Source organism: Peromyscus eremicus, chromosome 7 (genome assembly GCF_949786415.1).
Source record: "Peromyscus eremicus chromosome 7, PerEre_H2_v1, whole genome shotgun sequence".
Classification (NCBI taxonomy): domain Eukaryota; kingdom Metazoa; phylum Chordata; class Mammalia; order Rodentia; family Cricetidae; genus Peromyscus; species Peromyscus eremicus.
Window position 1 is genome coordinate 10,223,764 of NC_081422.1, and position 25,572 is coordinate 10,249,335.

The 25,572-nt window shown below is 40.4% G+C and overlaps 1 protein-coding gene across 5 annotated transcripts in view; it reads left to right on the forward strand.

The window, feature by feature from the left end:
- The window catches only part of Mtmr2 (myotubularin related protein 2), a 63,675-nt gene that overhangs the window by 34,305 nt on the left and 3,798 nt on the right, over positions 1-25,572 (forward strand). For 4 of the 5 annotated variants that reach the window (XM_059267309.1, XM_059267307.1, XM_059267311.1 and 1 more), the window contains 10 exons: positions 3,688-3,763; positions 8,019-8,113; positions 8,472-8,582; positions 11,225-11,326; positions 12,896-12,979; positions 15,298-15,447; positions 16,012-16,200; positions 19,817-20,002; positions 20,517-20,723; positions 24,382-24,474. In XM_059267309.1, the coding sequence (XP_059123292.1) occupies positions 3,688-3,763; positions 8,019-8,113; positions 8,472-8,582; positions 11,225-11,326; positions 12,896-12,979; positions 15,298-15,447; positions 16,012-16,200; positions 19,817-20,002; positions 20,517-20,723; positions 24,382-24,474 (1,293 nt within the window). The remainder of the gene's footprint in view (positions 1-3,687; positions 3,764-8,018; positions 8,114-8,471; positions 8,583-11,224; positions 11,327-12,895; positions 12,980-15,297; positions 15,448-16,011; positions 16,201-19,816; positions 20,003-20,516; positions 20,724-24,381; positions 24,475-25,572) is intronic. The other variant, XM_059267310.1, reaches the window with a different exon arrangement.

Sequence of the window (25,572 nt, forward strand, 5' to 3'; positions counted from 1 at the left end):
CTCAGTAGATAACAGAAAACACTGTTATCCACAATGATTTCTTAAAGGTCTAAATACTTCTAGAGAACAACCATTCCAAAGTTTACTCTAGATACAGTGCTTTTACTATTTTTTTCCTCTACAGTAGTCTTCCTGGCTTGTCTTGTTATTCACATGGTAGAGAATATAAATATCTTCAGTAATGAAGTTCTTTGCTGTTGAATATTTATTGAAAATATTTTCTTTTTCATTTAAATAAATGCATGAAGACCATTTAGGATATCTATAAAGGTTTTGAGATACTTGTCATTTTTTTTTTTTTTTTTTTTGTGAAACTCATGAAACTCTAGATGAGAGTCATTTCTCCAGCTCCAAGGGTTGTCTTCACAGTCTTTGTGTGTTGTGCTAGTGACAGTGGCTGGCTTCCTGGTATGTTGGTTCAAAGTGGTGTGTAAGTCTATTGCTGTTCTTCTTATATGTGCTTTGTCTGTTGTTGGATTAATAAAAGTAAAGTAGGGCATAAGCTTGATTTTTGAACTTTCTTGTCTACCTGTGGTCAGATCTTACTAGTTAAAACAGAATTGGTTGAAAATACAATTTTTTAGTTAAAAATACAATTTACCTCTGTTGTCACCATCTCTGCATAAAGCAGTGGTTCTCAACTTCTGGGTCAGTATCCCTCTCAAAACTATTTACATTTCGATTCTTAACAGTAGCAAAATTACAATTATGAAGTAGCAACAAACTAATTTTATGGTTGGGGGTCACCACAGCGTGAGGAACTGTATTTCAGGGTCACAGCATTAGGAAGGTTGAGAGCCTTTGGCATAAAGGCTTCTCTCATTTTCTTAGGATACCATATGTGCTGTAAGTAATAAGTCACTGTCTCAGACTTGGGCATAATGAGGATGAGAGTATTCATTTGTATATAAAATATTATTTGTTATTCTTATTAGGTCAACTTAATTTTAGATCAGTTTGGAGTTTAAGAAAAACTGCCAACCGTTAGTACAGAGTTCCCTCATAGGTCACGTGTAGGTTCTTGTGTTGTTGCTGTCGTATGTCATTAGTGTGGTATGTGTGTCACGTGTAGTGAACCGGTACTTACTCCCGTTACTACGGTCAGCCTTTGATTCAGATCGCTGTAGTTTAATGAGGGTCCTCTTCGCCCCAGAATCCAGTTCTTACCCAGAACGTTTGACAGTCGTGCCTCTCAGGCATCCTAACACTGTGACAGTGCTGACTTGTTCCCAGTGACTGTTTGGAAAAGTGACGGGAATTCTGTAGAGTACATTCCATTTTCACTTATTGTTAAACTGGTTCCGGTGTTGGAGAGACCTCAGAGATGAAGTGTTGTCCGTGTACTGCCAGCACGCTCAGCACCGTCATGTTCGCCTTGCTGCTTGAGGTGTGGGGTTATTCAGTGTAGAATACTCTGTCTCCTTAGACTTAGTCTTCAGAAAGAAGTTACTACATACAGCCCACCTTTGAGAGCTGTGCTCTGTTTCCTGACCCAGGTAGAATATCTACATACATTATTGGTATTATTAGTGGGAGATGCATTTCTCTGCCCTTCTTTTTGGAGTTAGTTACCTAGTCATTTACTTCATTATGGGCCTGTGAATATTAATGTACACCTTAGAGTGACCGATGCTCGCTCTCACTGTGGAAGCTCCCACTGGGAAGATATTTTGCTAAGGCCTCACAACTTTGGTGATGTTGGAGAGTTCTTTACTTTCTGCATCGTGAGATACTCATCCATACCATGTTCTGGTTGTAGCACCATAATCTCTTTTTCCAGAGGATCCTGTTTCCTCTTTTCTTTTCATCTTTGATTTATTCTTTGACATGTAAACAATGGATCTTGGTCATATCTACTCTCAGTTCCCACTGCAGTTACCCCTGCCACCTCAGTGAGCCGTCCTCACTTCCTGTGCCCTCCCATTCTCTCCCCTCCCTCACTCTCTCTGGTGCCTTGTTCTTATTCAGGTACCCATGCTGTAGTGAGTTTACCAGTGTAATGGCCATCACATGTCCAAAAGAGAGCTTTCCAGAGTATTCCTTTCCATTCTTTGGCTCTTACATTGTTTCTAGCCCCTCTTCTGCAATGTTCCCTGAGTGAGCACTGTGTGTGCGTGGGGGGGGGGGGGGGCGGTGCAGTAATGCATAACTGGCAGAGTGGGGATTGTGGGAGTATGCTGGAGTCCAGCTCTGACCTGCTCCCACCAAGGGTTCTTGGGTGGAGGAGAGAGGAATGAGGAAATAAATATTAGGTAGAAAGATAGAAAGAGATGATAAGAAAGACAGAGACACAGGATAGCTTCAGGAGGGCCCTTGGTCAATACCCAGCCTCCCAGTCTTTTATTCAAAGTGACTTTTTGTAATATGCCAAGGGGAGAGGCAAAAGACCTCCCCCTTGCAAGATCGAAGCACACCATACAGCCAAGTGTAGACCCTTCCAAACACCTGGTAACCACACCCGTGGCCAAATCATTTCCTTATGCAGCTCTGCTGGGTAAAGCAAGCTCAGATTCTCTGACCCTATGTTAGGTCTCATTAGGAAGCCTCTGTGGGCCTCCACAGGGGATATAGATGTCTGTTTAGGGCTAAGCACTCAATAGTAACTTATTCTCAGCACTTTGACCAGTCATGACTGTATTCATTACTGACCACTGCAGAGAGTAGCATCTCTGGCCAAGAGGGCAATAATGGTACGCATGTACAGACAAATATTTAGGCGCATCTGACAGCATGACTGTGATTCTGTATCTGCTTCTTGGGTAAGTGGAGCATGTTTCCTGGGTCAGGATTTAAATTAATACCTTTTATCCAATAAGTTGGGGAAGAAAGGGTTTATTTGGCTTACACTTCCACATTGGTATTTATTGCTGAAGGAAATCAGGACAGGAGCTCAAACATGGCAGGAACTTGGAGGCAGGAATTGATGCAGAGATCATGAAGGAGTGCTGCTTACTGGCTTGCTTCTCCTGGCTTGCTCAGACTGTTTATTAATAAAACCTAGGACCACCAGCCTAGGGATGGCACCACCCACAATGGGCTGGGCCCTCTCCTATTGATCACTAATTGAGAAAATGCCTTACAGCTGGATTTAATGGGGGGCATTTCCTTAACTGAGGCTCCTTCTTCTCCAATGACTCCAGCTTGTGTCCAGCTGACACAAAACCAGCCAGCACAGGCTAGCTATCAGTATGACTTAAAAATTTTCTAAATAGTAAATGTACACAAGGATCTAACTTTGCCCATTGTAAATGCACTCTGCACTCTTGACATGGTTCATTGGAAGGGAAGTGGGCTTTGGACTTTCCTGCCATTATTATGGAACCCAAACTGCTGTTTTACCTTTGTGACTTTGAGTAAGTTAATGGCCACTTGGACCTATTTTTCCTCACCTATGAAATGAGGATAAAAAGCTTACTTTATTTTTATAGCATTTTAGGATTTATTGTGAAAATACGCAGTTTTTCATATGAATGTAAGATTTTACAATTCTTAAGCATTAAGGAAATACTTTTAGAAAAATGGCAGCTTCATATTTTATGTGGCAGTACTACAGTTTATATAATTTGCTTTAAAGTAGTGTAATAAGATTATAATTTCAAATAAAAGCAAACAGTCTGAATGAAATTTGAATGGGAAAAAAATAGCCTTTCAATAAAAAATGTTTCTTTCTTACACACCCCCATCTAGGTCCTGAGGGAGTCAAACAAATTAGCAGAAATGGAGGAACCAACCCTGCTTCCAGGAGAAAACATTAAAGACATGGGTCTGTAATAGTATTTTCAAATTGTTTCTTTCTGACGTGCACAGCTGCTCACTGACTTGCCTGTAGCTCCCAGCCTGTGTGCTCTAAACCCAGATCTGGAGCTGTTGGGAGTACTCCTGTCTGGCTGTTGGGAAATATGCAAATTTAATGTTATTCTTTTTAAATTGTTGCTGAATTCTGTGAAGGAACGTTTAATTATTTTGAATTACTGCATTCAGATGCTGGGTTGCCTAACTAAACACATTGAACAAGTGATTTTTATTAAAGTATGCCTCTCATTTGCTACTTTGTAATTTTCTTCCTTGGGTAAACTCAGGTTAATTTTGGATGGTCTTTCATGTCCATTGCAAGCAGGCATGGTGTGCAGTACTCCTAATTCGGATTCTGCACTGGGAATGAGCAGAAAAGCTATTCTTTGTGCTCCTGTTTTGTTATGCTTGCTCACAAAACAAGTATTCATAGATGTTGAGGAGTAATAAGTTAGGAGGGTGAAGGAAGCACCATCTCTCATAGTATAGTCACTCACACTCTTCTAGAGGAAATGCCTGAGCGTCACTTCTAGTAGTGTAAGATAGGCATGCCAGAGTGAGGGCCTGCCCTCGGATGGGCTGATAGTAACTACCAGCCTTAGCTTCTTAGCCCTGCTTGTCCTTCAAATTGACATTGAGTAACTTCCTCCATCTTTCTTCCTCTCAGCTGTATCTGTGACTAAGCTTGATCTGGTGAGTTCCTGTTGAGTTAGCTATATTATCATCATGGGATGCTAAGTGAGGAGATAGTTATCCTAATGATCTTTAGAATAATATTTTTGGAAAGACGTTAGCTGTCTCAGCATAGGGGCCATCCTAGCTAATAAAGCTCCAGCTCACCCATGACGCTTTCTTTGCTGTTCTGAGCCCAGTGCTGGTGCTGCTTCCACTCCAGTGTATGTGTGCTCTTACAAAGGAGGCTTCTGTCTGCGTGCCGGACTTCATCCACAGCCCATTTCCTTAGTGCTGGTTCTTTCCAGTCGGTCATGTCTACTTAGTAGGTTTACCCACATATGTGAGTTAATGATACAAAAATGTGTAACAAGTGCCTCTGTCTCTGAACCAGTCTTAGCTATCCTGAGCATCCCTCCCTATTCCAAATGTTCTTAGCCTCAGCCTCACTCTTTATCTTAAATTCTTATCCTCAGGGGCTGCTGTCTCTGCTTCTGCTCTTTTCTAATTTAAATACTTTCTTGGTTGCCATAAATAGCGTTATCTGAGTGTATGGAAGCAAGTACCTATGAGTGACTTGACATGCACATAATTAATAATGGTAAAGAGAGGTTTGAGCTTGATGAATAATTCAGAGTCATTAGCACATGGAGGTTTGCTGAAAAGAGGGAGGAGCAAATTAACTCAGTTCACAGAGTTGAAAGCTACGTGCAGAAGGAAACTGGGGAGAGGAAGTATGGGGTGGAACACACTGGGGGCCAGACTGAACACTTGAGTTCACTTGAGTGCGCTGTGCACTTTCTGCAGGGCGGCCGGCGTCTCCTGTTGCATGAGTGCTTTGTTCACGCCCACCCCACACTTGTACTTGCCATTGCAGAGTCCTGTTTGCATGTCTGCACTGCTTGAGCGCTCCCTGACCCTGTGGCTGAGTGGACTTACCTTCGCAACAGTACTTCCTGGGTTGTTTTTTTTTTAAACATGGTCTCTCTACATAGTTCTGGCTGTCCTAAGGGAATTCACTGTGTTGACCAGGCTGGCCTCAAACTCATGGAGATCTGTCTGCCTCTGCCTCCCAAGTGCTGGGGTTAAAGGCATGTGCCACCACCACCCTGCATCTTTCTGTGTGATTTGAACAGGTTCATTATCCTCTTTATGCTGGCATCCCTTACAGTAACTATTAGGGAGCCTTCCTTTGACCTGTAAAAGTTTAAGATAAGGAAATCTACGTACCTCAGCACCACTGGGCAGCATTACTGTTGCCAAATTTGGAAGAATACCCAACATAACATAAAAAGGTTTAGAATCATCTTCACACAGTTGTTCAAAACATAAATTTACTAGACAGAAGCCAAAAGTTGGGACAAATGTGTGTGTCTTCATATTAAAAAGACCTTGGATTTTACATTGACTTAATATAAATCTGTGGTTTAGGTGTTTTGTTTAGTAAAATTGGGGGTTGGTGAGGGGGCTCAGTGGGTAAAGGGACTTGCTGTAAAAACTGGCAACATGAGTTCAGTCTTGCCACCTACATCGTAGGAGGAGAGTATGTACCTCTTCAGATTGTTCTCTGACCTCCACATGCATGCTGTGACCATGGCATGTACACGTACAAATCAATAAGTGTAATAAAAAGCAAAAATGGTAGTAGAAGCATTAAATGAATGCTGTAGGAATTAATAGTCTCAGAATATTATGGCCTGGTATTCCCGCACTTCAGTTACTCAGCCTTTGATGTAGGGGTCAGATGCGAAGCAACATTGCTGTTACTGGGTTAGCTTTATGAAGAGGTAGCCTAATGTTCTTAGCAAGGAATGTTTTTAGTCAGGAGAACTGGATCCAAGTCAAAGTACTTCATACACTTTAAATACTGTGTGACCATTGCTGGCTGGTTCTGCCAGGTACTCTGCTCAGAGTCTCCTTTCTCACTGGTGTGAACCTGCTAAAGCCATCTCTTGGGGCCTGCAGTGAGAGAGCATGTAGAACAAAGCAGAGACTGACTAGTATTGGCAATGGTGACATTGCTGTAGACCTCTATTTGCACAGTCCTTACAACTTTAGAAGCACATGCATGCATCTTCTCTCCTTATCTAATGATGAGGGAATGCAAAAAGGGCCTCCTATGATGGCTATAGGATAAGAATGCTGATTGCTTTTCCTGCATAAGAAAACTGAACATCCAGAACCATTTCAGTGGCTCTAATAAAACTTTCTTAGTTAAGCTACAAAATCATAAGGCAAACAAAATCTATCTTTATATAGTGGTGGGTTTATTTGATTTCAAATGTTTTCCTCTAAATGAAACGTGCACTGGAAATTGATTAAGAAAATGTAGCTCACACTTCTGGGGGAGCTGATTTGAAGTTTAGAGACAATTGCTAAAAGATTGGTTTCATTTCAAATCCCATACAAAGCAGTCAGCCCTTCAAATTGATTAACATGAAGCACAGACAGGAAGTTTCAGTGTCTTACAGATTATGCAGGTCCGTGTTTCCACAAAAGCACCCTGGAGGAAGTTTGTAGAATGCTTTGGTTCTGCAGAATTGTCCTGCATTTCCTTGGGGGAATCTGATGTTTTGCTCTAATAGTGGCATGGAAGGAATTTATAATACTTTAAGATTAAACAACAACAACAACAACAACAACAACAACAACAACCCTGTATTGGGCATTATGAAGTCTGCCATAGTAAATATATTTTGAACTAGTGATTGTACTTACCATGTTTAATCAGATAGTGCATGTTTTTAGAAGTGTGATGCCATATAAATCCACCATTTAGCATTTAATAAAACATTGATTATGTTTATTTCTAAAATTTGATGTCAGTTACTTGGACAGGAATATACTATTTTCTTTTTAAAATACTTTATTCCAAAGAGGCCCGGAGAACTGGCTCAGTGGTTAGGAGTGCTTGCTGCTCTATTGGAAGACAGGGATTTCATTCCCAGCACTGCTTCTGTCTGGGCATCAGGCTCACATGCACACAGTGCACACAGTGCACACACACACACACACACATGCAGTTAAAACACTGGTAACACATAAACAACATAACATGCAAAGAAATGTTTTTCCTTCTGCAGTCTTTTAATGCCTCAGAGGTATAGTCAGCTCAGTACTTCTGGTATTGTGTGTATTGTGGTCATTGTATTTTTAGAGAAATAGTGCAAACTAAGTTGTGGCTTGGAAGACAAAGCAACAGATGAAAGTGGCCTAGAAACTGGGAAATGAGTTCTGCCTCTGTGTTCCTACATTGATCATCTCCCTGCCACTCCAACCTCTGACCTGTTTCATTCAGTAGGGACAGCAGGCAGTGTTTGTTCCTTCTTGCTGTCTCAGGAGAGGCTCCCTCCACCTTTCTGTTTATTCTACAGTTCTTGGATTGAGACAAAGTTGGAAGCTTGGATTAGGCTTCTAGAGGTTTTTTTAAATCATTTATTTTGTGACTTATTTGGTCATAATTAGACAAGCAGTCAGATTAATTTTATAAAATGTGTAAGCTGTTTTTAATAGCACACAGTGTCAAGTAAACTGTGGCTATTTTGTCTTTTCAGCCAAAGATGTGACTTACATATGTCCCTTCACTGGTGCTGTACGAGGAACGTTGACGGTCACAAATTACAGATTATATTTCAAGAGCATGGAACGGGTAAGGTTTATTTGGTTTGCATGGCATTTGGATGCTTTTGCTCACTTCTGATTTACTTTTTGTTATTGAGACAAAGTCTTAACTATGTAAATATGGCTATCCTGGAACTTGCTGTGTAGACCAGACTGTCCTCAAAGACCTGCCTGCCTCAGCCTACAAGTGCTAGGACTAAAGGTGTGCCCCACCACACCCAGTTCACTTGTGGGTAGTTTTTGATTCAAGAATTTCTGGTTAGGGTTTTTAACATTTTGAGGGGATGAGTGTTGGAGATTGATTGAACCCAGCGTCCTGTCCTGTTCCTGTTATTCAAGCACTTTACAGTTTTTTAGAAGTTGTGTGTTTTCTTTTCATCTTGCAGGACCCCCCATTTGTTCTAGATGCTTCTCTTGGAGTGATAAGTAGAGTAGAAAAAATTGGTGGTGCATCTAGCCGAGGAGAAAACTCTTATGGCCTGGAGACTGTGTGCAAGGTAACTTTTACAATACTGGTGTGGTTGTATTTGCTTTGGAAAGCTATCCAATAGAACCTGTATTTGAAACCAGTACAAGTGGACTTCGTACTAGAAATGTGTTCTTATTACAGCAAATGTTATTTGCTGTTCATGCACTTGACATTTTATACCGGGACCTAATCATCACCAGTGCACACCTTATTTATTTGTTTGTTTGTTTGTTTGTTTTGGTTTTTTGTTTTGTTTTGTTTTTCCAAAACAGAGGAGAATAAACCTATCTCTGTGTAGCTCCAACTGTCTTGGAACTTACTCTGTAGATCAGGCTGGCCTCAAATTCAGAGATGCCTCTGCCTCCCAGGTGTTGGGAATAAAGGCGTGTGCTACCACCACCTGGCTTGTGCACATCCCAATTTCAGACCACATCACTTCTGCTTGTTCTCTCAGTGCCCTAAGTAAAAGAAACAGTGTGTGTATCATACAGAATGCTTGTATATGTTAATCTTAGACGTTTGTTGAATCTGATGTTAAAATTAGTGACAGAGTAACTGGTATTTTCTTGATTGATGTCAAAAGAGCTCCATGAGTGTAATGGCTGTCATCTATGTGCACACGTTGCTTCTTGGTCATTTCTCTTCAAAAATAAACAGTGCATAAAGTATAAGACAGTGTAGAAAAGACTGGCTTTGAGATCTTATCATTTTAGATATGTTTTTCTGTGGACCTATAGCATTATGAATTATAGTTGGGTCTCTGCTGGAGAGAGATTAACCAAGAAGGTGATCTGAGTGTCTTTACTAGTAGAGTTTACTGGAAGACACAGACCTCAACTTCAAGGTACACATGTGTATTTCCACAGAATGGCTTGGCTCAGATTTGCAGTAAGCTTTTTTATTTGTATTGAAAGCTCACTGTGTAGTGTCTCTGCATGGTATTTTGTAGCTGTCAGGTGTGTGCTATGCCAGGAACGGATGGGCACGTTTGTGTCTTTCTGATGTCAGAATTACTGAATAGCAGTAAATTCACAATGTTTAGTGGTTTCATCAACAGCAGTGTGTCATACAATCCTAACTACCCTTGTATTAGTGGTTTCATTGACAGCAATGTGTCATACAATCCTAACTACCCTTGTATCCTGGCTGAAGGTTCTTTTTTTCCAGTCTTAATTGCTAAAATGAACTCTCAGGTCACGCAGTAAATGTTGCTATATATTGGTTGGCATATGTATGGGTTACAGAATGAACACATGTTTAAGAGGCTGTGGTGGAGTTCAGGAGGTTTCAGAAGCAGGCTGAGAGAGTCTGTGTCCATAGGTAGTAAATCAGACCAGTGCTGGAGGGGCAAGCTGCCACTAGGGGCCAGCCAGGGCAGGAAGTGGATCTGAGGCAAGGGCCATACAGGCGGTCAGGAACTGGAGGAGTAGGTTAGCCCAGCCAGAGCTCCAGAGCCATTGGGCACTTCTCAGGTCTTGACACACCAGGCTTCAGATGATGTGGAAGCCATGGGGTCCAAATGAGGGAGCTCTATCTTTTCCATAGTCTGCTGTGTCTGGTAAGTTTTTGCCCTTGGTTTCCCTGATAGGATTTTAATATACCATCTGCCCTGACAATGTCAGTTCACCCCAGTAAACTTACAGGCTAGCTCCCTTTTCTAAGGCATGAATCGCTTGTCGGTTTGTATCAGGTGTGTGGTGTGTGTGACACAAGGTGCCATTTCTGGGTCCTCCTGGGGTTGCAGTTGCCCTTCTTCCTCTGAGTGGATCTGAAATTGCTTGTAAAATGGAGTCTTTAGGGCAAGACTCTGGATTAAAAACAAAACTATTTTATTACTAATGTATTATTACTCCATATTGTGCAATATGGGATAACACGGAGTAGGACATAGCTTGATCTCAATGGTAATGAGACTGTAACAGAGTAAATCCAACATCTGCCTAGGTTAAAGTACTTAAATAAAAATGGATACTTCTGAATCATTTTTAATCTCAAATTTTTTTACTGAATGCTGTGAGCTAGCATAAACTAGACTATGAATATCATTCTGCATGAGCATGGGAAGTAGCTGAGGACACATGCAGAAAGAGTCCCTGAGATCCCATTGTAGAGCTGGGTCTGTGCCGAGCCAGCTATTAAGAGTGTCCCTGAAGTGGAAGAAGAACTTCAGGCAGTTTGGTCCTGTCTGTGTAGCAGAAGAGACATATAAAGTAAGCACTGGGAAGCAGTAATGAATAAGAAAGTGATCTCCATATGTGATGGAAATATAATAAAAGCTGATCATGTTTTTTATTTTTAAAAATCAAGTTCTGGGAATTGAACTAAGGTCCTTGTGCTTGTGAGGCAAGCATTTTACCTTCTGAATAATCTCTAATGCCTAGGAGAGGACAAGTGTTGGTAGTGTGCATTCTGCCTAGGAGAGGACAAGTGTTGGTGGTGTGTATTTGTCACTACTTACGCCTAGGAGCACAGTTCCAGATTCTCTGCAGTGTAGTAGAGTTCTCTGGGTTTCTTCTGCTCCCAGTGAACCATTGTTATTTTCTTGCTTCTAGGAGCTATTGTTTTGTATCCTATACATAGAACTTCACCTTTATCCAACATTTCCAAGTTATCTCATTTGTTCATTAAAAAGGAACAAAGTGGTTTAATTGGATACTATATCTTTTCTAGGATATCAGGAATTTACGATTTGCTCATAAACCAGAGGGGCGAACAAGAAGATCCATATTTGAGAATCTAATGAAATATGCATTTCCTGTGTCTAATGGCTTGGTAAATGTTTCTCTCTAACCTGTATTGTAATTATTCGTGTGAACAAACTTAGCTAGGTTGTCCAGGTCCTCCTCTTTGTGTTCCTGCTTTGACCCTTAGCCAGAGGCTAGCTTGTGCCCGAGGTCCATTTCAGTAAGGACATTCTATAATTACATTGATATTTGGGGAAGAGGAAACTGGAGATTGAACCCAGGGCTTTACACATGCTAGGCAAATGCTGTACCAGAGTGATTTTGTTTATTTATGTCTCTTTATCTGAGACAAGGTACAAGGTCTTGTGAAGTTGCACAGGTTGGCTACTCCTGCCTCAGGTCCAAGAAGCCTGGATTACAGCCTGTGCCACCATCTCAGCTGTCTTATTGAGGGTTTCTATTGTGAAGAGACACCATGACCACAGCAACTCTTATAAAGGAGAACATTTAATTATGGTGACTTAGAGTTCAGAGGTTTAGTCCGTTATTGTGGCAGGCAAGGCCGATGCAGGCAGACATGGTGATAGAGAAAGGCCTGAGAGTTCTTACATCTTGACTCACAGATAACAGGAAGTGGTCTGTGTCACTGGACATGGCTTGAACATACATGAGACCTCAAAGCCCGCCTCCACAGTGACAATTTCTTCCAAGACCACAACTACTCCAATAAGGCCACACCTCCTAATAGTGCCACTCCCTTTGGAGGCCATTTTCTTTCAAACCACCACATCAACTTATATCATATTTTTCTTTAGGATGTTTTATGATTAAAAGCTTTATGTAGTCTTCATTAGAGTTTGAAATCTTCCTGGGTGGGAGCTGGCGTTAAGACTATGGGGTTGGGGATTTAGCTCAGTGGTTGAGCGCTTGTCTAGCAAGCACGAGGCCCTGGGTTCGGTCCTCAGCTCCTGAAAAAAACAAAAACAAACAAAACTAAGACTATGGAGCAATTACTAGTCCAGCAGTATTGTGACCGTATAGGTTCCTTCATCTATATGATAGAATTTCACCTCACAGCGGCCAAATCCCTTCCCATAAGAGAGCCAGAATGGATAAGGCAGGGAGTCTATTAACCCAATACTGGATTAATATTGGAGTTCTCACTAAAAGTTGCAATTTTTTTCTTAAACACCATAGTTTTTTCTAGTTACATGTTAAAAAAGCTTTGCATGCTAAAGTATAAAAGGTTCTTTCGCATATTAGAACATACAGAATGTATTTCAGAGCCACTCAGCTGCTGCTGCCTGGTGTTGGACCTGTTATTTCTGTTGGAAAGTGCATTTTTGAAGATGTCATTTATTATTTACAATTAAACCTACAAAAACTACCAAAATATTTAAAGGTAATAGGTTAGCATTTGGTAAATTTTAAGGTGGATCTTTGAGCTTTTCTGTACTTTTTAAAGCATATAAAATATTTAGTATTGTAAATTAAACAGTAATTTCAATCATAAAACTAAAACTATTTAAAAAGGGGCAGTTTAAAATACTCTTGCAGATAAGTAAATTAAAGCATAATTATAACCCTTTAAAGACATATTTCTGATTCATTTCTTTCTTAAATGTCTTTTTTAAGCTGTTAACTGTTTATTTTGCAGCCTCTTTTTGCTTTTGAGTATAAAGAAGTATTCCCTGAAAATGGGTGGAAACTGTATGACCCCCTTCTAGAATATAGAAGACAGGTATGTGCTTTTCTGTCCCAGCTCTCATGTCCTCTGTTGTTTTCATTGTAAGTAAACAGTAGACTGAAGGAAGGAGTTCTTTCAGTGTCTTTTCCTTTTTGCTGCAAGTGACACTAACCCTGGTTTGCTTAGCTTCTTTTCATTTCCTTTAAGTTGCTATTCAGAATACACTAGTGATCTACGAATCTTTACTTATCTAGGAGTTTTATAAGCGTCACTTTGTCTGAAAAATGTTTGCTCAGTATAAAAATGAAAGTGGGATCAGTATGTATAAAATTTAATGTTCTTATATGCCTTAATATTATTCATTCAGTTTTTTCTTTTTAGGCATTTTATAATTTAATTATGAAAAAAATTAAATATACTGCTTCTAATTTAGCTGTGCAAAAGTTTGGGTTTTGCTCTTCACAGAGAATAGAGTAACACTTTCCCTTGTGCTAACTAAGGGCAGCATTGACTTCCTTTGCTCAGTACCCATACATTTTAACTTCAGAGAGAGAGAGAGGAGAGAGAGGAGAGAGAGAGAGAGAGAGAGAGAGAGAGAGAGAGAGAGAGAGAGAGAGAGAGAGGGAGGGAGGGAGGGAGGGAGGGAGGTGCGCCTGTTTATATTTGCTTGCATGTTTGCTGTGTACTAGGGATTGAATTTATGGCCTCATCTGTACCAGGCAAATAATACTCTACTACTGAGCGATGTCTCCCTTTTACATGTAGATCAAAGTTGAATTCCTATTGGTAGCCTCTCAAATATTTTCCACTCAACTTTGATTCATTTAAACTTGATGAGTATTTGTTAGTGCCACGTGTGTCCTTTCTGTTCTTCTTTACTGGGCTGTTTCCTCTGTCTTTTGAAGGTGTCATCTGTTGATTCTTTGGTATTGTCATTGCTTGTGCTCCAACAGGGAAGGTACTGGCCAGTTTTCTGACTGCCGTGTTATCAGGATGTAGCAATGTCTGACATGTCATAGGCACGTGTCTGTTGAGTGAGTGAATGTGTGAGGCTAAGGGAAGAATTTGCTTACAGTGTGTGCTCTCTATGTTAACTAACAAGTTTTTGCATATTGGTTTTATTTACTAAACAATGTTGTACTTAAGCACATGATGTAAAGGTACTAAATAGCTACATAGCATGAGTAAACTGAGGCATACAAACATTAAGTAATCTGTCCATGGTAATATATTTATTAATGTGGACGTTAGGATTTGAATTCACAAAATTCTATTTCAGTAGGTAAGTTAGCATTGGTCAGTCAGACTAATGTAAGATACCAATCTGGAGAGTGACTAGATGAGTTAACCTCAGAGGTGACTGTAAAGAAGTTTACACATAGCACAGAGGAACTGTAGAGCATCAGACCTACAGAGTCGTAAGAGGAGCTAGAAGAAATAATTATCTTGGGCTGGTGAGATGGCATTAAACATACAAACTTGGAGACCTAAGTTTAATCCCCCAAATGGACATCAAGATGTAAGCAGAGAACCAGCTGCATACAGCTGTCCTCTGGCCTTGACAGGCGAGCTGTCAAGGTGCCTGTCTTTACCTACCCTCTCTGGTGCCCACTCTCTACCATTAATAAGAACTGATTTCTTTTTATTGCTATCTTTTAAAGCAGAAGTTTCGCTGGCAGGTTGTTTTTCAAAAGTGAAAGTAGAGACTAGAGGATGGTGTGACCTGATTGTACAATGAATTGTGCTGGCTTAATTCTTTACCAGTAATTATATCCTGCAGAAATGGAAGTGAAATACAAACATTTCCTGACATAGTACTAACAACCAGAGAAAGTTCTAGAGGATGTATACCTATGCATACATCACAGAAAATCAGTCATCTACCTTGAGGTGGATGGCTCTGTGAGAGCAGGACACTTGCTGTCTTTCTGTTCCCGCTCACTCCCTCAGATATGTGTAGCACGCGCTCCCCCTTTGATAGTATTTAATGAATTAATAGGCTACTAAACATTACATCTGGTGCCGCCCAAAAAGACGCAGATCCCCCATTAGAGTATGTGTCTTCCTAAAACCCTGTCCACGAGCTGGGCGTTGGTGGCGCATGCCTTTAATCCCAGCACTCGGGAGGCAGAGCCAGGTGGATCTCTGTGAGTTCGAGGCCAGCCTGAGCTACCAAGTGAGTTCCAGGAAAAGGCGCAAAGCTACACAGAGAAACCCTGTCTCAAAAAAACAAAAAAGCAAAAAAACCTGTCCACGTCACTGTTTGAGCAGTTTTAAGATGTGAGAACTAGAGATAGGTGAGGTTGGCTTATTGTCCTGCTGTCTGTTATAGTTTAGCTGACAGTTTGTCTTGTGTTTTATGTTGTGTGTAGGGAATTCCAAATGAAAGTTGGAGAATAACAAAGATAAATGAACGCTATGAACTTTGTGACACGTACCCTGCCCTCTTGGTTGTGCCTGCAAACATCCCTGATGAGGAGCTAAAGAGAGTGGCGTCTTTCAGGTCCCGGGGCCGGATCCCAGTAAGTAGCCAAGTGCCTTGATGAGAGAGACTCTGTCGGTACATTTCAGTACGGGATGATAATGGTCACAGCCTTTATATGAGGATATCAGAGACTGAGTTAAACTATAAAGTTAAAACAGAATTGCCTAACTCCTAACTTTTAGCCTGTGCATTGGTTACCATTCTGTATCTTATATATTCTTTAGTCATGGCAATAAATGCTTTTTGCCCACTAAGTCCAAGAAATTAGGAAACTTTACAAATTGATGATGTGTGACTGTATCTCAGAAGAGCATATGAAATAATTTTAGGATTTTACAGTTTTACTGATAGAGTAATAAAAAAGAAGGGTTTGTTTAGCTTTGTTTTAATGTACGTTTTTCCTAAGACAAGATTTTTCAATAAGTTTTACAACAGTATCTGATGAGGAATTAGGCAACTCTCTACAAAGCAGAGTTGACTAGAAAGAAGGGTGGCATGTTTTCTTGGCACCCTGAAGGGCCCTCAGGCTGTCCTGCCAGAGGTCTGCTCTCCAGGAGGCTCACAAGCAGGGACACAGTGTTACCATGTCCCTTTCATTAAGGTTTTATCATGGATTCATCCTGAGAGTCAAGCCACAGTCACTCGCTGCAGCCAGCCCATGGTGGGGGTGAGTGGCAAGCGCAGCAAAGAGGACGAGAAGTACCTGCAGGCCATCATGGACTCCAATGCCCAGTCTCACAAAATGTTCATATTTGATGCTCGGCCAAGTGTCAATGCTGTTGCCAATAAGGTGAGTGTTATTTGTTTGTTTGTTTGTTTGCTTTTAATAATTGTCACGCTGATGTTACTAAAGCCAGTTCAATTGGTCTGTGCTATAGCCTGGTAAAAAGTAGTCAGACCCTGTGGAGGCAGAGAGACGTCAGACTGCACGTGATGACAGCTTTCCAAGACTGCATTTCATCAGTATTAGAGAAGACTTAGTTACTGCAGTTAGCTAAGTAAATGAAGAAAATGTTCTAAAACACCCCAAAACTTGGAACATCATTAAGTTTTGCTTATACCTCCAGACCTATGTAGTTGTCCATAAATATTTGAAGTGAAATGGATTACCTTTTTTAAGTTAACACATTTTATGTCCATGAAAACTTATAATGTCATCTGAATGTCTATAATCTTGGTAAATGTTAGGCTTTTTGTCCCTCATTAGGAGTGGTGCTTGAATGACCGTCCTAAACTCATGAGGATATTCCTCATTCTGCATCTGCATAGTTTCTTTGAGGGCGTCGTGAGCTTCAGGTGTTCTTTGCAAACGGTCTTTTAAAGGAGGTGAGGGAGGACCACGATATCCTTAGTCATTGCAGTTGTAAAGCAGGGTTAATTTGTTTTATCATTTCTTCTTTGTCAGTTAAACTGATTACCTTTGTTGGGGTTAAAACTACAACCAAGTTCATCATAAAAGATTTTGTGATGCAAAATTTTTTCTCAATGAGTATTTAATAATTTGAATGCCCGAAATAACAGGCAGTTTTCAAAAGTAGACTCACATCATTTGAACTACATTTATACTATGAACATCAAACAGGCATCATCACAGACATGCTTTATCATGATTCTTACATTACACTATATAACACACTGTTCATCACCAATGAATCTTTCTTCTTTATGTAATCCTTCCTGATATTTTACAGGTATTAAAATTAAAATTTTACTTAATTAGTTACTGTTGTAACTGCTCCTGTGGCCAGGATCTCACCGAGCCACTTGCTGCCCTGGGGCAATCACTCTTCTTATCTTGTGCTCCTCACACATCTTTATGCATTTCACAGGGATGCATCTCTGCAGTCTGCACTTTGGACTCATCTTCCAGAATACTCTAGGAGTCTTGATCTCTGGCCTCCTCTTGCCTGTCCAGCTTTTTTCTTCCATGTCCCCTGACTGCTTCACAGTGTGGGTTGCTTTTATTTTGTTCCCAGATCTCTCATGTTTATTCACATTTACGTTCCATTTGTTCTGTGGGCCACTACTGACCAATGAATCTCAGTTACTTTGACTAACTTGGGTTAAAATAGTACTTTTAAAGGACACTGGTTGTGTTCTTTTTGTAAAGAGATGCTTTTTCTTTGAATAATCAGGATAAATACTTCTCAGAAATGAGGGTCCCTGGCTGCTCAGGTAGAAATTTATAGAGATTGTGTGGTGTTGGCCTTTTATACCTACTCTAGGTCTTAGCACTGGCTGTCAGGCTAGAAGGTCCCCTCCCAGCTTGAGGTACACAACCTCTCGCTGAGGAGCCAAGGCTAACCTGGAACTCAAAGAGATGTGCCTGCCTCTGCCTAATGAATGCTGGGGTTAAAGGTTTGAGCTGCCGTGGCCAGGTTAGTTACACTTCTAAGATTAAAGAAGAAAGGCAAAACAGCCCAAACCAAATTCAAAACTATGACTTTGTTGAGGTTCTTGTAACTCAGGTCGTCTGTATCCATTGCGGTCTGTTGCTTCCCATTCACTGATGGCAGTCACCCTCTGGGGCTCTTGGTAGTCTGCCCACACTTCCCTTTACTTGGTATTTTGAGACGCAGTAGTTAATCATCAAGTTTAGTTTTAAATGATTTTCGTATTTTGTTTCATTATCTAGTTGCCCTTTAAAAAAATGCTTAATGGAGATATAACTCACGCACCATAAGAAAGTATCTACTCCTTTAGTGTATTCACAGCCCATCTTGGCTGTGGGTTAGGTAATATTTTTGTCCTGTTTCTGTAGTGGGGTAAAGTAGTGGTGTACTGCCACGCTATGGGTTGTAGTATTTCTTCTCGCTTCTGGGATGGGCTTGTATAGTAGCTACTGCTACCATCTTCTGAAAGTTGTTACAAAATTGCTTTGAAAATTTCTCTATCCTCAGTCTTACAGTTACTTTGTTAATTACCTTTTATATCCTGGGACAGAATAGCTGACAGGGCTGCTGTGAGCATGTGCCAGTTACTCCCTGAGGCATGCTGGGAGAGACCTACTTCTTCTAGCTAGGCCTCATATTGTAAACATCATCCAACAATCTCCCAGGTAGTACTAGCAGCTAGGGACCAAGTATACAACACATAGTCCCATGGGTGACATGGGTGACCATAACACCCATTCTCTTCAGAAGTCATCTTTGTTAGCAAGTAGTACTGACATTAATTTTTGTGACAATCTTGAACATAAATTACTCTATAGACTAGAAATCTGACCAATTTTTTACCGTTAGTTTGGAGTTGATTTCAGAGGTATCATAGTCATGATCCTATTAGTAGAGTTGCTCCACTATCCTCCCAATTTGTTTTTGTTAGGGCTCCCAGAAGTGTGACTTTATGTATGAGTTAGGTGAGACAGAAAATATTAAACTTGGGAAAATCAGGTTCTCTTTTTCAGCTATAGCTTGTTTTGAAAAGCATGTATTTTATTTTATAGATTTGAGGATAGTAATGTCAATAGGATTCTGTTTTATATATTAAATTTAAAATGAATTAGCTGCTTATAACATGAGCAGACTGATAGCCAATCTTGTCAATTTGATTGAAAAGAGGGTTAGTGTATTTGTGAGGGCATTTTGAGAGAGAAAAGCTCTGACCTGCCCAGTGGGTCAATACACTTTTTGATTGAAACTTTAGATTTTGGAAAGTTTGGTATATATATAGAAGGTGGAGCTTAGCTGGAGGAAGGGGACTGCTTGGGGTGTACCTTTGAGGGATGACCCTCTGCCCTTCCTACTACTCCTCTCTGTACCCTGGCTAATGTGGGTGAATGGTTTCCTTTGCCATGCTCTTTCCCCATGATGAACACCACACTCCAGAAAATGTGCAGCCTGCCTCTGAAGTCTGAAACCTGTGGAAGAGACTGTGAAGTCAATCTTCCCAAATAAATTCTTCCTCGAGGACTTTTTCACAGCAACAGAACACTAACTTGGAAGTCATTGTGGTTACAATGAGTTTGGTTTTCTGTTATTAAATGTGAAATGTTGTGAAAAGGAAAATAAGCTTGGACGGTTTAGTATGGGATTCTTGCATGTGGACTTGATAATCTGATTCTTTCAGCAAGTTTGAAGGGAAGTTTTTGTAAGAAGTTATAGATAGGATTTGATACGCACAGGGAAAGTTTTCTTTAAAATGCTGAAGTACTTTGGGATGATTCAGAATTAAAATAGCGATCACATAGGCTTAGTACAGGCTTGGTTTTAGAAATGGTGTGAGGCGGTGTGTGTTTATTGCAAGTGGCCTGAGCTACTCCTGCTTCCCACAGGGCTTTCCTTATCCTCAGCAGTGTTCATCCTATTTCGTACATTTTAGATATTGTATGGAACTTTATAATGGATGTCTACAAAAGATGACTGTGCATTCATTTATGATTTTCTGTGATGTGTGCCCTTTTGCAGGCAAAGGGGGGAGGTTATGAAAGTGAAGATGCCTATCAAAATGCAGAACTCGTTTTTCTGGATATTCACAATATTCATGTTATGAGAGAATCATTACGAAAGCTTAAGGAGATTGTGTACCCCAACATTGAGGAAACTCACTGGTTGTCTAATTTGGAATCTACACACTGGCTGGAACACATTAAGGTGTGTATTTGCTACTCTTTCTCCAGGCCTCCACCCCTTTGTCTGCCTTGGCTCTTGTAACTGAAATCAGCAGGGGGACCTGCTGAGTGGTGGCCCAGTGGTCTGTACACACTCAGGTCTGAAAGAGCTGCATCCATCGTGTGCTGTGCATGTTTCTGCTGCTGCTTGTTCCCTCTGGCATCTAAGTTCTGCTCATGCTCAAGATGGTGGTGTCTTTCACTTGTGACAGTCTTCCCATGTTGTGTCCATTTCTAGTCTCTTGGTTCTCAACCCCACCCCACTTAATATGCCATTCTTCATTTATTTGCCTGCTCTTGAGACAAGTTCTTACTCTGAAGTCCAGGCAGGCCTCCACTTCAGACATGAGCTTTGGCACCTGCCTCCTTTTTATTGATTGCTGGTTGATGCTTCTTGCCATGTGACTGAGGTAGTTAGATGTAACAAAACGGTATTAGTTTCTTTTAAGAAGTGTTCATCTTTTTTTTTTAACTTTCATCTTACAACTTGTTTCCAGCTCATTCTCGCAGGGGCTCTTAGGATTGCTGACAAGGTAGAGTCAGGGAAGACGTCCGTGGTGGTGCACTGCAGTGATGGCTGGGATCGCACAGCTCAGCTCACTTCCCTGGCCATGCTCATGTTGGATGGATACTACCGAACCATTCGAGGATTTGAAGTTCTGGTGGAGAAAGAGTGGCTAAGCTTTGGACATCGATTCCAGCTAGTGAGTACAGAACTTTTATTTTACTGTGTGTAGTCTTTGTGGTCGTGGGGGTGTGTGCATTTGTGTGCAAGCCAGGGGTGGTTGTTGGTTTTCTTCCTCAGTTACTGTCTACCTTACTTTTATTTAGAGATGTGGTCCTTCACTGAACCTGGAGACTATAGGTTCAGGGTAGGCTGCTAGCCAGCAATACTAAGAGATCTGCCATTTCTGCCTGTCCATGCTGGGATTACAGGCATGCATATTATGCCTTTTAGGTGTTGGGACCAAACTCAGGTCTTGGTGTTTTTGTGGTAAATACTTTACTGAGCTGCCCAACACCTTCATTTGTAATGTTTCAAAAGCATCTTGTGCAAGATAGAAAATTGGCCATTTATCCAGCAGAGTGAAGTCATGAGAACACTGTAGTTGGCAAAGTGTTAGTATCTTCTTAATGTATTGCGGTCTGAACCCAGGGTGGGCCATCTGTGAGGCATCTGACCCTGTCTTCTCTATGATCTCTGCCTAGAAATTCAGCTGTTACTAATGGCCATGGTGCTGTCTCTCCACATGGAGCAATAAAATACTGCCAGCTTTCCCTTTGGGCTTGTATGAAGATGACAGTGGTTCAATTATTAATTCAGTTATATATAATATTGCTAATGTAGATCAAAGTCTAAAGTAATTAGGAACTAAAATAATGGAATGAAAAAAATCTGGGGTCTAAATGGTTAACACTTGCTCTTCTAGAGGATTTGAGTTCCATTTCCCAGCACTCAGGTCTGGTGGCTTCCAAGCGCCTGTAACTCTAGTGCTAGAGGATCTGATGCTCATTTGGCCTTTGGGTGTCAGTCTTCATGTGCACATACTCATATACACATAAGAATAAAATATTTTAACTAAAGTTTAATGCCTTTGGACTAAAATCTACCTCCCTGATTATGCTTTCCATAAATTTGGAAAGTGGTACAGGTTCTCTTATGGAAATGACAAAATATTGAGCCCTGTATTGTTCAAAGTTTATTATTTATTTAGAACTTGGGATTAAACCCAAGACCACATACAGCCCAGACAAGCACTTTATTTACCACTTAAAAAAAACAAAAACGTTTTGAGACATGGGGTCTTGCCACATTTCCCGGGCTGACCCCTAAATGTAGTTACGGTTCCACTTGTGACTCTCTAGCCTCAGTGCTGTGAGCAGCTGCAGTCTCCTGTCTGTACCACTAGGACTGGCCAATTGTTTATAGCAAATTTCACAATTAGGAGGTCCTGAGAATGTGTTGTTAGTGGGATTAAAAAGTTTGTTTATCCATAATCCAAAGTATATATCTGAAACAGCTAAAGTGTACCTATGAAATCAATGTTTAGACTCCTTTCCAGAAACAAGCATATACCCCTTCCTGAGGTCATCAGTCCCACTTAGACTCCCTGCTGGAATTTCTTTGTGATAATGAAATGAGGCTTTCTGCTTCCTATTGTCCCACACCCCCTTTGGAGACACATGAAAAGCATTTCTTGTTGTTTTTCAGTATTTGAGCATAGCTGTCTCTCCACATTACCCATAAGCTTCAGCTTTCAGGATGAACATCCTTAGTTGGTCTTTTTTCCCCACTCCAGTTGTCCACTAGTATTACTTATGTCTGTCTACAAGTGTGATACCTACAGCTTATCTCAGTTCATTAGTGAAATGGGATTATGTCCTCCTTGAAAAGAGAAAACACTTTGCCTTTGCTTCCTCATACTATGCTTTGGACTCAGGGCATTCTTCGGTGGGATGTTAAAATGGCTTCTATTCAGCACTGTATTGGAATCAGGAAACCTGAGAACAATAACCTTGTAGACCTCTGTTATCCTTCTGTGTTATTTGTATTGGAATCAGAGTGAAGACTGGGGTCATCTTTCCAGGAAGGAGAAGTAGGATGGCAAATGTCTGGGTTGGAGAATTAGTAATGACCAAGGCAAGAGTCTAGTTGAGGAAGAAGCCAGAGCATTAGAGACCTAGATGGCACTGAGGATGTGGGTCCTGGAATCTGCACAGATGCTCTAGAAGGCACTGAGGATATTGTGGGTCCTGGAATCTGCACAGATGCTCTTCAATATCAGTCTCTAGAAGGGTTTACCAGCCGTGTTTATAAGTAACTTCAAAAAGCTGGCATTTAAAATTGGTTGGCTCTTTTGAATGTCAGTTGTCAAGCACAACTGGGCACTTGTAGCATCGTTCTCAGTGCCTAACATTTCCCCATTTTTCTCTATACAATGTACTTACCAGGAAAAGCTCTTTAAAACATTCTTCCTTAAAGGAGTCATGTGTTTCAGAACCGTAAACTGCTTGATTACTTGCTTTGGTCACCCATTTTACTCTTTCTGGTTGCACCATTAAAGGGGCTCCGTTTCTTTTCTTAAAATAAAGATCATCCCATCAAGAAGGCATCCAGTCAAGACTAATGCTACAGTCAGTCTGTTGAAGTTTATGAGGAAAATACTATATAGGTAGATAGTCTTTTTAGGAGTCTTTTTGGGTGTTTTGAAATCTGTCAAAACTTAGAAAATGATAATATGTTTCTTAAGGTTATGAAATCCAGAAAAAAAAATTTTATCTTTCTGACCCCCTAAATTCTTTTGTTCTCCTAATTTTCTACAATTTTTTGTAACATGCATTGGTTATGCAGAAAACACTAGCTCACAGTTATACAGAGCCTCCTGATTTATTGTTCTACTGTACCAGAGGCGTATGTATGTGGTTTTATCAGAAAAGTGGATAAGGCATAAGTTTACTAAAACTCAGATCTTCAAATGATTAGCAACAAATACTGTCCATAGTATTTTACATTAAGGAAAACAAACTACATTTTTGAAAACCATCCCATCAAATATTCAAGTCTTATGAGACCCATAGTTAACATGAAAATGTTATTTCCTTGCATTCTGATACATGGGATAATAGCAAATCACACATGTGCCTTCTCCATTTTGTTAGGAGATTAAAATGTTTACTCCTAGGTAAGACGTATTAAAATTGATTTTTCCTGCTTTGCCAATGATAATTGTCTAAGAAAACTTGATTTTCTTCCTTCAGTCATGAGCATCTGCAGCATAGAATACATACAGTCTACTGTAGCCCAGCTTGACAACCACCAGCAGTATGCATTTGTACTACAAGTACCAATGCTGCACACTGGGAAAGACGAACCAAAACACATCTTAGGAGTATGGCAATATTTTTACATGGAAGCCTGCCCCAGAAGTCTTATACCCCACTTTTTGAATTAATCCTTGCTTTGAGATTTTCAGTTGCATGGGAGGGACCTCATTTATGTGAAGAACAGATCCAAGTACTTCCGAAAGTTCTTGGGATTTGTGCTAATGTAGTTATCTCCTGAGGAGGGGCCTTTTGTCCACGCCCTTTCATAATGAATGTCTTACTTATCACAGGAAGTTAAATCTCTAGGACAAAAATCTAGGCTCTAAGGACTGTTTCTCCTCTGTTGTTTTAGAATCTGGGTTTCATTCATTAAAGTAGTAATGTGGCAGTTGGCATGTGTAGAGTTGTGCTTGGTAGAGTTGTGATTTCTACTTTGTAATACTTTCAAAGATGTTTTGAAGAAATTAAAATACTGACCAAATTATACTTTTATTTAAGTAAAATATCCTACATGTGACATTTCATTCTTTGCTTCAGAGAGTCGGCCATGGAGATAAGAACCATGCAGACGCAGACAGATCACCTGTTTTCCTTCAGTTTATTGACTGTGTCTGGCAGATGACAAGACAGGTAATGTATCATACTAATACCCTTCTCACACATCTCCTCTAAACTCAGAGTGGGGAGACTTGATCACTGATTGCCTTCTGATTCCTGGGTAGAATTCCCGGTATTAAAACTTGTTTAGAGAAATATTAATGAACAGTTGGATAGTAGTAACATCTCAACCAGGGAACTGATAAAAATGTAAGAGAGTCCTCCTATGAAATAATAATCTTTGCTGAATGAAAGCTCTGTATACTTTGCTAAGGAAGATGAAGAAACAAGCTGCATTAATTCTAGCCAAACCAAACACTATTTTGAATTATTTTAGTTGTTTTTAAGGAAGAAGTGTTGGGAAAGAAAATGTAAGACAGGGATCCCTGGGCCCCTTCTCAGTTATAGAGCTATGAGAACCCTCTAACAGCCTTTTAGGCAGCGTGTTCGTTTGGAAGAGTTGTGTAAACTGCCTCAGTCTAGAAAGGTACTAGAAGATAACACTTGGTTCACAAAGGAAGCAGGGCCGCAGGGTTTTGAAAATGGTTTCAGGAGTAGGGTTAAGCCCGAAGGCATATAGTTCTTGTCACTGGAGACACGCCAGGAAGACAAATAAGGCAAGAATCTGGACCAGCTATCTGATTGGTAGGATCCACCAACCCCTAACAAGGTCGCTAGGTATAACGTGGGAGCTGGGACCGATTAGGGTGCTGTTGCGGTAGGATGGGGAAATTTTTTATTTATTTATTTGTTTGTTTGTTCGTTCGTTCATTTATTTATTTATTTATTTATTTTAGAAATGTGATAGAATTCTAAATCAAGAAGGGGTTAAAAAAAAAACTAGAAGTTGAAAGCAGCTTAGGGGTATGTTAGCTACTTATCTAATCAAATATTAGCAGTAAACCACATGTCTCCGTAGATTTTAGTTAGGTCAACAGGGACTTTTTCTAAAATAGCAAGGCAGTATTTTCCAGGTTGTTGTGGAATCTTTCACAAGCTCCTAATACAGATTTACAAATAAGTTTCTGAATGCTTTTGTAATACTGATAGAATGGATTAGATTAAGCCTTTTGCTACCGTTTGATGGTCTGTAATTTAATTCTTCCATTGATGGTCCTCCAAAATTGGGTT